The sequence below is a fragment of the Equus caballus genome, chromosome 13 (assembly GCF_041296265.1).
Source record: "Equus caballus isolate H_3958 breed thoroughbred chromosome 13, TB-T2T, whole genome shotgun sequence".
NCBI lineage: Eukaryota > Metazoa > Chordata > Mammalia > Perissodactyla > Equidae > Equus > Equus caballus.
This window is the reverse complement of record NC_091696.1, coordinates 49,590,442-49,601,932: the sequence shown is the minus strand read 5'-3', so window position 1 is coordinate 49,601,932 and position 11,491 is coordinate 49,590,442. Positions and strand designations below refer to the sequence as shown.

Sequence of the window (11,491 nt, the reverse complement as noted above, 5' to 3'; positions counted from 1 at the left end):
TTGGGACCGCAGAGTAGGGGGTGTGGTGCCTTCATGGGGGCAGTGGTTGGACATGCACGTGTCCCCACCTGGTGCATTGCCAGGTTTGGTTTGGGAGAGCTGGGGCTGGGGTTGGAGTTCTGACCCATTTGTGTGCTTCCTCCCCAGAAAGGAACGAGTGGGGCTGTGCTGCTGACGAGCTCCTCGCCCTTAAATCTGCTGTCATCATCCTACAAGTCTGGCAGCCCAAAGCTGCCCGGGGCTGTGAACTCAAACTCCCTGGGAATTATCTCCCCATTTCCTCTCCGCGTGCTTTCCTTTAGCACCGACTCCCCTGCCAAAGCAGGGGTCTCAAAGGATGCCATCGTCACCGGTCCTGCCCCTGGGACGTTCCACCATGGCCTCAGCCCCAGTAAGTGCTTCTCTCCTTCCTTTCCTCAGGCTGGAGGTACAAAAGGTTCCCCAGCACCTCTGCTGTGACCCACAAGTTCTGTTGTCGTGTCCCGGGTTCCAGTGTTTGTCTGGTGTGTGACCCTGGGCCGCTTCCCTGGGGACAATGCTGAGCCCCCACCCCTTGGGGTTTTCACCCAGAACTGGTCCAGGAGGTTGTCTGGGGCTCTTGACCGCCAGAGGTGCTTTTCCGTTCCTGTCTTCAATGTGTGTGTTTTGTTCTTTTCTCCTTTCCTTTGTTTTCTCTCAGGTCTCCTGGCTGGCTTGCACTCCAGCCCGCCCCACGCAGCGCCTCTCCCACACGCTGCCGTGTCCACCCACATCCCGCAGAGTCTGCCAGGTAATTGCCAGGCGGTCAGAGTGCCACACGCACTGTCCGCCAGTCCCCTCTCCACCCGCTGGATGCCTTGTCTGCTGCCAAGGGTTTCAGTGTCTTCCCCTCCTCGTCACTGTGTTGTCTTGGTTTGTCCTTTGAGGCTCTGGCTCTGTGGCTACTCAGAGAGAGAGGCACAGGTTTCTCCTGCTTTGAGATTTCCCCTGGGCTCCCATTTGGAACTGCCACTCAGTGGCCTCGCCCCGTGTGATCACAGAGGAAGTTGTGGTGGCCTGTGTGCGAGGCAGAGTGGGGCCCCACCCTTAGCTCAGCTTTTCCTCTTGAATTAAGAAAATAGATAAGGGTAATGGTGCTGGTTTTCCTGCAGGCCTGTAAATTCAAGCTGCTGCACCTGCAGGTGGCACCGGCTACCAGACGGCTCTGTAAACTTAGTTGAAGCGAAAGGGAAAGTCCAAGTAGTAGCGGGAGGTCCAGGGGCAAGGCTTCAGGAGGGACCCTTGGCTCTGGTGTTCGCATGTGTCTAGGAGATGAGCCGCCTTCAGCTCAGACGTAAGAGCAGGCATTTGGGGGCACAGCGGGAGCTGGGCCAGCGCTCCCTTCTTCTCTTGCTTTTCCTCTGCGTAGAGCAGTGGCTTTCACAAGGGACCCCGACAAGCCCTGGGTTTATACTTTGAGAAGAGGGCATAGATGCCCTGGCCAGCACCCTTGTAGTGAGCGGTTTGCCTCGCCCCGTCCCACGACCTCGAGTTTCCCGTGCACCTAATGGAATGTTGTGAAGCCTCAGGGGATCTTGGTTTTGGCCACCTGCTCTTCCGACTACTCTAGGCCTGCTCCACAAACGACGGGGCAACCTTGGTTGGGGAGAGCCATTCTTCAGGAAGCTGCGTGCGGTACCCCTGGTGGACTGGTGCTGGGTGGGGCTGAGACCGGGAGCCGCCTGGCTGGGCGTGCCCTGACCTGCTGCCCTGAGAGCATTGGTTCCAGCACCTCCTGAGTCCCTGTCTGCTCCAGATCGAGTCCCTGTCTGCTCCAGATCGGCTCTGGGTCCCAGCCCCGTGTCCTGAGGCTGACGCATTCATAGCGAATGCCAGAGGCCGTCTGGGTGCCAGAATGGATTGTGAATCTCCAAGATGGAAATGTTGCTTCTTCAGAGAGAGAAGGGGCTAAGCCTGTGTCAGCAGTTACTCCATTCTCCTCAGGAGAAGCAGTAAAATGCAGAGGACTCACTCCGCCAGCTGGCGGCTGTCACTGTAGCTGTGAACATAATGTAGGGGTCACAGAGCCGCCTAGGTGAGAGCTTGTGGTTTCTAAAGAGAGACTGCATGGCCTCTGCTTGCTTTCAGGAACATCGCTCTTGCAGGGAAACAAAACACAGCCGTGCGCCGCCTATGACATTTTGGTCAACGACGGACCACATGTATGATGTTGGTCCCATAAGGTCTGTACCGTAGAGCCTAGCTGTGTAGCACTTGTGCACATCTGGGTCTGTGCAAGTACTCTGTGATGTTCACACAACGACAGAACCGCCTAATGATGTGTCGCTCAGAATGTATCCGTGTCGTAAGCGACACGTGACTGTAATCAAAGAGTCACTGGAAACATGAGTTGGTCTGTGGTGTTTTCAGCAGAAAAGGGAAAAGTGCTTTCTCGTACTGTTTCTTTGCTGTTTCTCCTCTGGGTATCCGAAGCTATCAGAAAAGCTTCTGGGCTAGGACAGGCTGTGTGAATAGGCTTTCCTCCCTCTGGATGTTCTTCAGCTTGCAGGGTTACAGGGAGTGGTTCTAAGAGAAGAGCTGCCTGCTCGCTTCAGCCGTGTGACTTGCATCTGCTTTGCGTCCTTCCTCCATGGACTCAGAATGCGGGTGCCCTGGGACCTGAGGTCTCCTGATGGGGAGAGGTTGCTCACTGTGGCTTGAATTCTGAGGGATCCTCAGGCCTCCCCATGACATCCCAGCCTGCCCCAGGATGGCAGCTGTAGCTGAGTTGAAGTGGCCCCTGTCGCATAGTGCAGTTGCTGCTCTGTGAACACAGCAGCTCCCGCAACCTCTTCAAGGCTTTCTTGGCTTGTTTGAGCCTTAGGACACTCAGCGTTCCAGGTCTTTTGCTTTTTAAGAAGTGATCCCCTTGAGGTTTGGTTACTGCTGCCTCAGGAAATCAGAGACCCTGAAAGACTCGTGGTCTGTTTTTGCTTATTCTTTTCCAGATGCTTCTCAGCTTCATGGGAAGGGGTCCGGTGTACCACGGAAATTGTGACCTCTTCAGAGGAAAGGCCGGTGGCTGAAGGGGAGTAGGTCTCGGAAATTGGATAATCACTGCGCTCTTTCTGCTGATTGGTTTTCTTCTGGAGAAGGTGTGAGTGCTAAGTGGAGCATCTCTTGGCACTTGTGACGTGCCTTCAGTTAGGGGAGCAGCCCTGTGTTTCTCCAGAGGCACTGACTGGCCGGGTGCTCCGGGCCTTGCGGCTCTGTCACGGACAATCGTTGGAGGGGCAGCTCTAGGCTGGGGAGTGCGCTGGGTCGCGTTCGGAGCTCTGGCGGCAGGGCAGAGCGGTTGGCACACCTGTGTGTGAAGTCTGCCCGATCCCCTGGCGTTTGGTCAGAGTACCTCATGGCGCCCTACTGGTCAGGGGCTCCTTCTGGCCACAGTAGGATCTCTGGATGCTCATGGTGTCCGTCCCATCCTCAGGCTGTGTGCTCAACAGGATAAAAACCTGGGCTAACGCCACAGCTGGGAGACACCTTGTCTCTCTGAAAACTACTCAGAACACCTAATGTGTGCTCATCGTCGGGGCCAGTTTCTCCGCCGAACATGACAATGAAGCTCTTTTAGAGAAAAGACCTTTGTAGACTCAACAATTGTGATAGGATTTTTAAAGACACCTATTTTTGGCTCAGTTTTCATCATTACCATTAAATGCATTGGATAGAATGGGACTGCTCTTCGCACGTCATATTATAGGAAGACGTAATTCCAGTGCCTTTATGGTGGAGCAGAATTAGACACACGTCCATTCAGCTGAGTGGATCTCAGATGAAGACCTTTTTTAAACATATGTCTGTATTTAAGACATAGCCTGTTTTGAGTTTTCTGCGGTTGCGCATCATAATCTGTGCCATCCTGACTCAAAGGTCATCTGGACCCCCAAATCCCATTTCAGCCAGGCCCCCATTTTGTTTTTCCAGAGTTCATACAGGTGGACTACAGAGCCCCAAAGCCCTTCTTCATCTCTTTGAGGGCCGAGGATATGAGGGGTTCCAAGTCACAGATAGACATTCCAGATTGCTTTCTTTAGAAATTGTTCTCAGGCAGAGCTGTGGGGCCAGGCCTCTGTGAAGCAGGCTCTGCATGTAGAAACGGGCCTTGGAGGCCTGGGGCTCTCCAGGCAGAGGGGCTGTGCACTGACTTAAGCGCGAGGCGCCAGGGAGCTTGAGAGCACATCAGAGACAGACTAGGACAGTTACCCCTGGGCTCCCGTCACCACGCTCTTCCCACTCAACCAGTGGCTGCTTCACAAGGATTTTTAGGGCACCTGCCTGTCCTGTGAAGTCTGTGCCGCAAGGTGTGTCTGAACTGACTGCTCCAGCTAAGTGATTTCAAATATGTGGAGAATAAAGAGCCTCCTCAGAATGTACACCTGTGTGGAGACACAGGCGGCTCTTTGGTCCCTGACTCCCAGGGTGCAGTGCTCAGTAACTCAGAGTTTGTGCAGAGGTTTGCCGGGTTTCCAGGGGGGTGAGACCGCTGTCAGCTCCCCGGCCAGGCCTCTGCTCTGACTTCTTTTCTACATAAGAACCCACACGTGTTTCACATTGGGCTAAGTGGATTCCTTATCCCTTTATTATATCTATTTTTTGCAGCTTGGGTTTCCAGTTTGTTTACAGAATAGTCTTAGGTAGTAGCAAAAGAGCCAAAGAAGAGATTTGTATTGCTGAGCTCAGAGTCGCGCAGAGGCCGTCGGTGAGTGCTGAGCGGTGCGGGAACTCTGCAGGCGGCCGAGGACACCCGGTCCCCCCCGCAGGGCTCCCCCTCCCAGAGACCGTTGAGTGTGCAGCTGGAGCAGATACCCTCATTTTAGGAAGCTAGTGATGCCTCTTGCCTCAGGGAAATGTTTCTTTGATGGGGAGTTTACGAGATTTCTTTTTCTTGTTTATGCTTTATTTGTGGTAATGAGAGAGTGAATGACTTCCACAGCCACGGCCAGGCCCAGCTGCGGGCAGAGCAGGCTCCGGGCCGGGGGGCTGCGGCGCTGCAGGGCTTTCCCTGGCGCCGTTTCATAGGTGTGAAAGGGGCTGTGGCTTTTGTGCAGCGACTATGCTGGTGTTAGGGGGTGGTGTGGAAATTGTTAATCTTGTATAAAGCAACTCAATAAATTGTTTCAAGGTTTCCAAAACATCGTTTCTCATTCTTTTCTTTTTACCGTATTTGCAAATACTCCTTCCTCCTGTAGGAGCTGGTATATATGGAATATCCATTTTGGCTGAAAGCCAAGAGCAGTGGGGGAGTAAGCCTGACACACCAGAGGTGAAGAAACACACTTACACGAAGTTAGGATCAAGCCACCGGCGTTTATTTCTGCACTGTGAATAGAGTTCCTCATTACTCCCCTTCTCTTAGCTAATACATGAGATACAGAGAACCCAAAATTGGCTTGGTGAACAGTCAGCTATGTAGTATACCTAAACCCCAGTGAGAGAATAAGCAGGACATGTAAGGCATGAGACAGGCTAACAGCAACACAGCCCCCCGTGGAATCCAACGTTCTCTGCTGGTGCGTTGTCCTGGGACAATCTGGCTGACAATTAACCTTCACTCTAGCACCGAGGGACGGACACTGTTCTGGCTTCTTTGCACCTTTGCTGGCGTAGCGCCCGGATCTGTCTCACTAGGATGCCTCTGACGGAAGGTCGGCTCTCAGCCAGAATCCCAGGGGGGTGTGAAGGATGCAGGTCTGGTGTGCAAAGGCCAGTGCTCCATGGAGCGGGCTTGTCCACCTTGGTCGTCTTGTGCTTTAGTAGTTTTCGGATTGCTTCCAGGTGTCACACAAGGAGTCTATTGATGGGAGTGTGTAGGTAAAGGGAGAAAAAGGAAGGGCAGGGCCGTCCTGAATCATCGGAGGACCAAGTGGGTCACTCACCCAGGCTGAATGATGGTTCAGCCAGTGCCTGTCCCGCTTGTAGGTGAGCTGCGCTCTGAGCAACCTGACGGCCAGGGCTTGGGTGACATGCTCACTCTGCACAGACTAGGAGCCAGCGCAGGGCCAGGGAGAAGACGACAGCAGGAGGTCGTTGGGTAGGAGAGAGCCAGCCGTCTACTTCCAAGAAGATGGAGGGCAGGGCTGTGCCTACTTCTGCCCAGACACCAAGACGGCCAGCTCCTGGATGGACATATCCTTGTTGACGTAGCGGTCGTACTGAGCGGGGGTCAGCCTTCCATTCTGCAGGGCCTCTTCAATGGAAAACTTCTTGCCAGACTTCCTGTCGTGGATCACAGAGGACTCCCCATTGGGCCCCTTCACCGATATTTCCTCCCAGTCGCACTCCTGGCTCCTGAGCTTCACGAACATGTTCCAGTCGATGAGCCGGGCCCGGTGGGCTTCCTCTGGGGACAGCTCCCGGCCCGTGTCGGGGTCGATGACCACGATGGAGCGCCGCAGGTGGTTCTCCCTCTGCTCCCTCTTGACGGCCACGGAGCCCAGGCGCTTCTGCAGCTCGTCGATCTCCAGATCTTTGTCTCTGGAGAGCCTCTTGAGGTCGTCCAGTTCTCTCTCCAGGGACCACAGCCTGGAGTCGAGGTTCGTCCCAGAGTCCACCGCAGTCAGGTTCCTCAAGTCTCGTGTTTCTGTTGCCGCCATTTCAATTTCTGACTGGAGCCTTCGGGTCTCGAGCTGCAGGTTTTGCCGCTCCAGCTGGAGCTTGTGGTTTTCTTCCCTCAGGAAGTCCAGTTCCTTAGACGACTTGGAGTTAGAGAACTCCAGCTCCGACAGCTTGGCCTCCAGCCGGCTCACCTCCGCATCCAGTTCCCTCTTGCTCCGGCTCTCCTCCTCCAGGCTGCTCTTGAGCTTCTGAATCTCTTGCTCGGTGTCGCCTCTCTCCACCTGGACGCTTTCGGAGAAGACTACCTTCTCCTTGACCTCCATCCTCTCCAGGTTGGTGAGCTTCTTCCTCAGGGTCTCCAGCTCACTCTCCAGGACCTGCCGCCGGTGCCTTTCTTCTTCCAGCTGGAGTCGGAGCAGGGAGTGCTCCCGGGCCTGCTGGGGGTCCTGCTGCAGCACCACTTTCTGCGTGAGCGTCACCTTCTCCCGTGCCTCCCCCTCCTCCTCCTCCAGGTCGGCCAGCCGCTGCTTCAGCCGCTGCACCTCCAGCTCAGCCTCCCTGCGCGCCTGCCGCTCGCGCTCCAGCTCCTCCAGCTGGCGCTCCAGCTCGGCTCGCCGGCGCTGCAGCCGCCGCAGCTCCCCGCGGAGGTTGTCGATCTGCCGGAGCTCGACGTCGATGCTCTCGGTGAAGGCGTTCACCTCGGCCCGCAGGCCGGGCTCCTCCTCATACCTGACGACCTCCCGTGGGACCACCTTTTCCTTCACCTGGGAAAGCTCCTCCTCCTTCTGTTTGATTTTCTCCTCCTGGGAAGCCCGCTCCCTGTCCAGATCCACCTGCTTCTTCTGCTCCTCCGACAGTCTGGCCCTCAGAGACTCCACTTCCTCTCTGGTTTGGGGGTCTTCCCGGAACTGGAGGATCTCCTGGACCACCTCCTTTGTCTGCACCTGGGGTTTGCTGTCTTTCAGGGACTGAATCTCTTGCTTCAGCTGGTAGATCTCTAGATCGCACCTTTCGATGAGCCTGGTCTTGTCGACGATCTCCTCCCTGAGCCTCTGAAGCTCCTTCTCCATCTCGGGGTCAGTCTTGTACTTAATGACTTCCTTGGTCACTTCTTTGACTTCCACCTGTGGGCCCCGCCTCCTGAGTGCCTCCAGCTCGCTCTGGTAGCTCTTCAGCTGCTCCTCAGCCCCCCGGTACTTGCGCTCCTGCTCCACGAGCTCCAGGCGGAGGCTGGCCACTTCCCTCTCTGCCTTGGGGTCGGGCCGGACGATCTCCCGCACCTTCTCCTGCACCACCACTCTGGCGTTTTCCTCTTCCAAGGCCCAAATCTTCCGCAGCAGCTCCGTCTTCTCCTTCTGGTTGGCACGAGCCTTGGCGGCCTCGTCCTCGTACTGGCATTTGAGATTGCCGACCTCTCTCTCGGTTGCCACATCCTTTTCCACCTTGAGCACCTCCTTGACGGTGATCTTCCCCTCGGCCATGGCCCGCTCTTTCTCCAGCCTCTTCAGCTTGTCCTGGAGGAAGCTCAGCTCCTCCTCCTGCTTCTCCCTGAGCTTGCCCTCCCGCTCTTGGTCCTCCTGCAGCTGCCGGTACTCTGCCTCCAGCTGGGGGTCGTTCTGCAGTTTCACCACCTCCCTCTCCGTGACCTTCTCCTGAGCCCGGTTCTTCTCTTCGGCCAGGGCCGCGATGCGCTGCTGCAGGAGGACCGCCTCTGCTTCCCGGGTGCCTTTCTGCCGCCTCAGCTCCTCCAGCTCCTCCCTCAGCCTCAAGACCTCGTCAGCCTGGGCTCTGTCTGGCTCGATGCGCAGGACCTCCTTGACCACGTACTCCTGCCCTCCATCCCTGGCCTCCTGCTCCAGGGCGCGCAGCCGCAGCCGCAGCGCATCCAGCTCCTCCTGCAGCAGCTGGTTCTTGTGCCGCTCCTCCGCCAGCGTCCGCTGCATCTGCTGGAAGCTCTCCTCCAGCGCGGGGTCTGGCACCTTCTTCAGCACCTCCTTCCTCACCACCGCTTCCTGGGGGCTCCGATTCTGCAGAATCCGGATTTCCTCCTGGGCACTCTTGACCTCGTTCTCCAGCTGCTGCCTCCGCTCGGTCTCCTCGTCCAGCTCCTTCTGAATCTTCCACGTCTCCTCTGCTCCAGAGCCCGGCTTGCTCCCTTGCAGGGTCTCATGGGTCACTGCTACCTCTGGCTGCTGGAAGGAGAAGACAGCGCATGGTTAAAGGCAGACTCTCCGTACGGGCCATTCTCACCTGGCCGGAGTGCACCTGGGTCACTGTGAACAGGTCAGACTGGTTGTCCTCTGATCCCCAAGGATCCCTCAGGGCTGGGTTCTCTGGAATTCTAGGGTTACTTCTGAAAACAGTAAACAACTAGTTTCAGTTTTTTCAGTGCATCTGGTAAAATATTTTAAAACCGCACAAGATGTGAAGTGAGTCTCCCTCTCTGGTCCTGTTCCTAGAGGGTATCTGTCCTTTGAGACCCGTGTGTCTTTAGTGTGCACCATGTGTTTATTTGTTCTGCACAAATGGTAGTGCCCTGCTGCGCGCTCTGCGTATCACACAACACAGAGAGTGAATTCTGCTGTGGCCGCCAGCGCTCTGCTTCTCTGTAACAGCTGCATCATCTCCTGTCCTATGGGCGGACCTTAATGTAGTTCACCACCCGCTGCCAAGCCATGGTGATTGCATCCAGTGTCTCGCTATCACAGTGCTGTCACAGACATTATGGACCTTAACAAGGGAGTGCCCTTTTCCTGGGCACTCAGCAACCGTCTGTGGGATGGAACGCGTAAGTTATACGCATGTGAACAGAAGCACTGGCTCAGGCCGGCATTTGCGCTGGTGCTGCCAGCTGTGTTAGCAAGGGGCACTCCCACTGGCTGTTTCTTTGAGGCAGAATGAGTCTTATTTCTCGCCTGTTGGGACAGTTTTGAGTCGAACGTCTCACTAAGATCCATTACCTGCCTCAGGAGATGCAGCGCAAACTCCAGGTTCTGCAGCCTCTGCCTGTTGATGGCATTGACCTCGGTGAACTTGGCAGCCAGCGCCGCTTCCTGCAGGAGGGCAGTCAGCAAACAGCAGTCAGCAGGCTAAGCGAGAGAGAGCTCGGACAGCACCTGGAAAGGCTGGCCTCTGGGGATACAGGGTAGCTGCTGCCCCTTCCTACCTGGACTTAGACTACAGTCTCATCTGGTGGAGAGAAGTGGATTTAGAGTCAGGAGTCTAAACCTGCAGGGACCTCGGCAGTTCCTGTCTCTGAGCCGTCGTGTCCTCATGCACAGAAGGAGCTCATAACATCAGCCCTCCTTCTGTACCTCCTGAGGGGCAAAGTAGGAACCTCCCACACGCGTGCTCCGGCCAGAAGACTCCCGTGGGCTTCTCTGGGCGCACCAGGGTCGCCGCCCCAGAACAAGTTCATTCTCCTCTTACAGACCGTCTGCACCCAGGAGGGCTCTCGCCCGCTTCCCCTACTGTGAGTGCATCTCTGAGGCTTGCGTGGCACACTCCCTAGAGGGTGGGGACTCTGAGAAGGCCCGGCCCAGAGCTCACCTCTTCCCGCACTTTGGTGGCAGGGGACTGGAGCCTGGCCTTCTTGCTCACATGGCTGCTCCTTCCATTTTCCAAGTCAAGGAGGGACCTCAGCTTCTCTGCTTCTAACTCATAGTCCTGGGAGACAGACACGGCAGAGGGCAGACAAGGGTGGCTGAGACTGAGACATTCTTCCATCCCTTCCGGCTGCCCGCAGAGCTCCTCCACAGCTGCCCTGCACTGCCCGCCAGGGGGTTCTGAGAAGCCACGACACGTCAGCAGTCCAGAGCCATGTCCAGAACCACCACCAACCAGAAAAAGAAGGCCCATGGTGCCCCTGCACCCCCAGAGAGGGCTGCCCCAGGCCCCGAGAGTGTGACATTGTGCTGTCTTCATTTCACACTGCACCATACGCCCTGTCTCCTGTCACCACCTCCCGACCCTCCTGTTGGGTTGATCAGTTTGATGACTTTATAATCCATCAGGTGGGAGGGTGACAATTTCCTCAGCTGTTCCCCTCCTATTGGACATTTAGGCTATTTCTGGTTTGTCTAGTTTGCTTCCATAAGTGACGCTGTCACAGAGATTTGTTTATCCTGCGTTAACTCTTTTGTATCTTTTCCTTGGGGCCAAGTCCACCCAGTTTACTGCTTCAAAGAGTAGAAAACCCTTTTCTGGTCTTCGATGCCTGGTACCATACAGTTTCCCCAGAGGGCTGTGCCAGCTTGCAGGGCTGCCAGCAGGGCCTGAGGAGGACACGGCCAGGCTCGCCTGGCGGAAGGAGGCCCTGCCGGTGGACGCTCCGGGCGGGAGCGCCACGTCTCACCTTGACAGCTTGCTGGTACTGCTGGGAGTGGCTACAGATTCTCTGCACTTCTTCTTCCCTTCTTGCTATTTCATCTAGCAGGTTCTGTAAAACAACAGAGACTTTAAAAGTCAAATTTTAAAAAAACCAAAACCTTGATAAAGTAGCTAGATTGCTTAGAATCTGAAATTATTCTGTCGTACAAAGTATAAGGAATGGCTTCCTTGTATACGTTTGTTTGCTAGAAAAGGAAATTCTAAGGCCCTGTGAAGAAGGGCCAAGAAAATAATTATCTTCACCAGGAAACGAATGCGTATGGAGTGCTTCAGAATGTCAGCGCTGTTCTGACAGCTCACTTAGATGATCTCCTTTAATCCTCCACCAGTCCTGTGAGGTCATTAAGCACCATCCTTATCTCCAGTTTATGAGTGAGGAAACTGAGGCACAGAGAGGCTCAATGACTTGCCCATGGGGTCATGGCTAATTGGGGTGGATCTGAGTCTAGGCTGTTGGGTTCTCATGTTCCTCACCCCCCACCCCAAGGCCTTGCTGCCTTCTGAGGAGCCAGGACTGAACTTCGGA

At 55.6% G+C, this 11,491-nt stretch overlaps 2 protein-coding genes across 3 annotated transcripts in view; one reads left to right on the top strand and one right to left on the bottom strand.

Moving 5' to 3' along the window:
• The window catches only part of UBN1 (ubinuclein 1), a 36,344-nt gene extending 31,191 nt beyond the window's left edge, over window positions 1-5,153 (top strand). The window contains exons 16-18 of one of the 2 annotated variants that reach the window (XM_023616365.2): window positions 148-391; window positions 680-769; window positions 2,967-5,153. In XM_023616365.2, the coding sequence (XP_023472133.1) occupies window positions 148-391; window positions 680-769; window positions 2,967-3,016 (384 nt within the window). In that variant the 3' untranslated portion in view covers window positions 3,017-5,153. The remainder of the gene's footprint in view (window positions 1-147; window positions 392-679; window positions 770-2,966) is intronic. The other variant, XM_023616366.2, reaches the window with a different exon arrangement.
• Window positions 5,154-5,308: 155 nt separating this feature from the next.
• The window catches only part of PPL (periplakin), a 43,021-nt gene continuing 36,838 nt past the window's right edge, over window positions 5,309-11,491 (bottom strand). The window contains exons 19-22 of the mRNA XM_023616363.2: window positions 10,931-11,014; window positions 10,126-10,242; window positions 9,537-9,629; window positions 5,309-8,768 (exon numbers count right to left, since the gene is read on the bottom strand). Of these exons, the coding sequence (XP_023472131.2) occupies window positions 6,105-8,768; window positions 9,537-9,629; window positions 10,126-10,242; window positions 10,931-11,014 (2,958 nt within the window). The 3' untranslated portion in view covers window positions 5,309-6,104. The remainder of the gene's footprint in view (window positions 8,769-9,536; window positions 9,630-10,125; window positions 10,243-10,930; window positions 11,015-11,491) is intronic.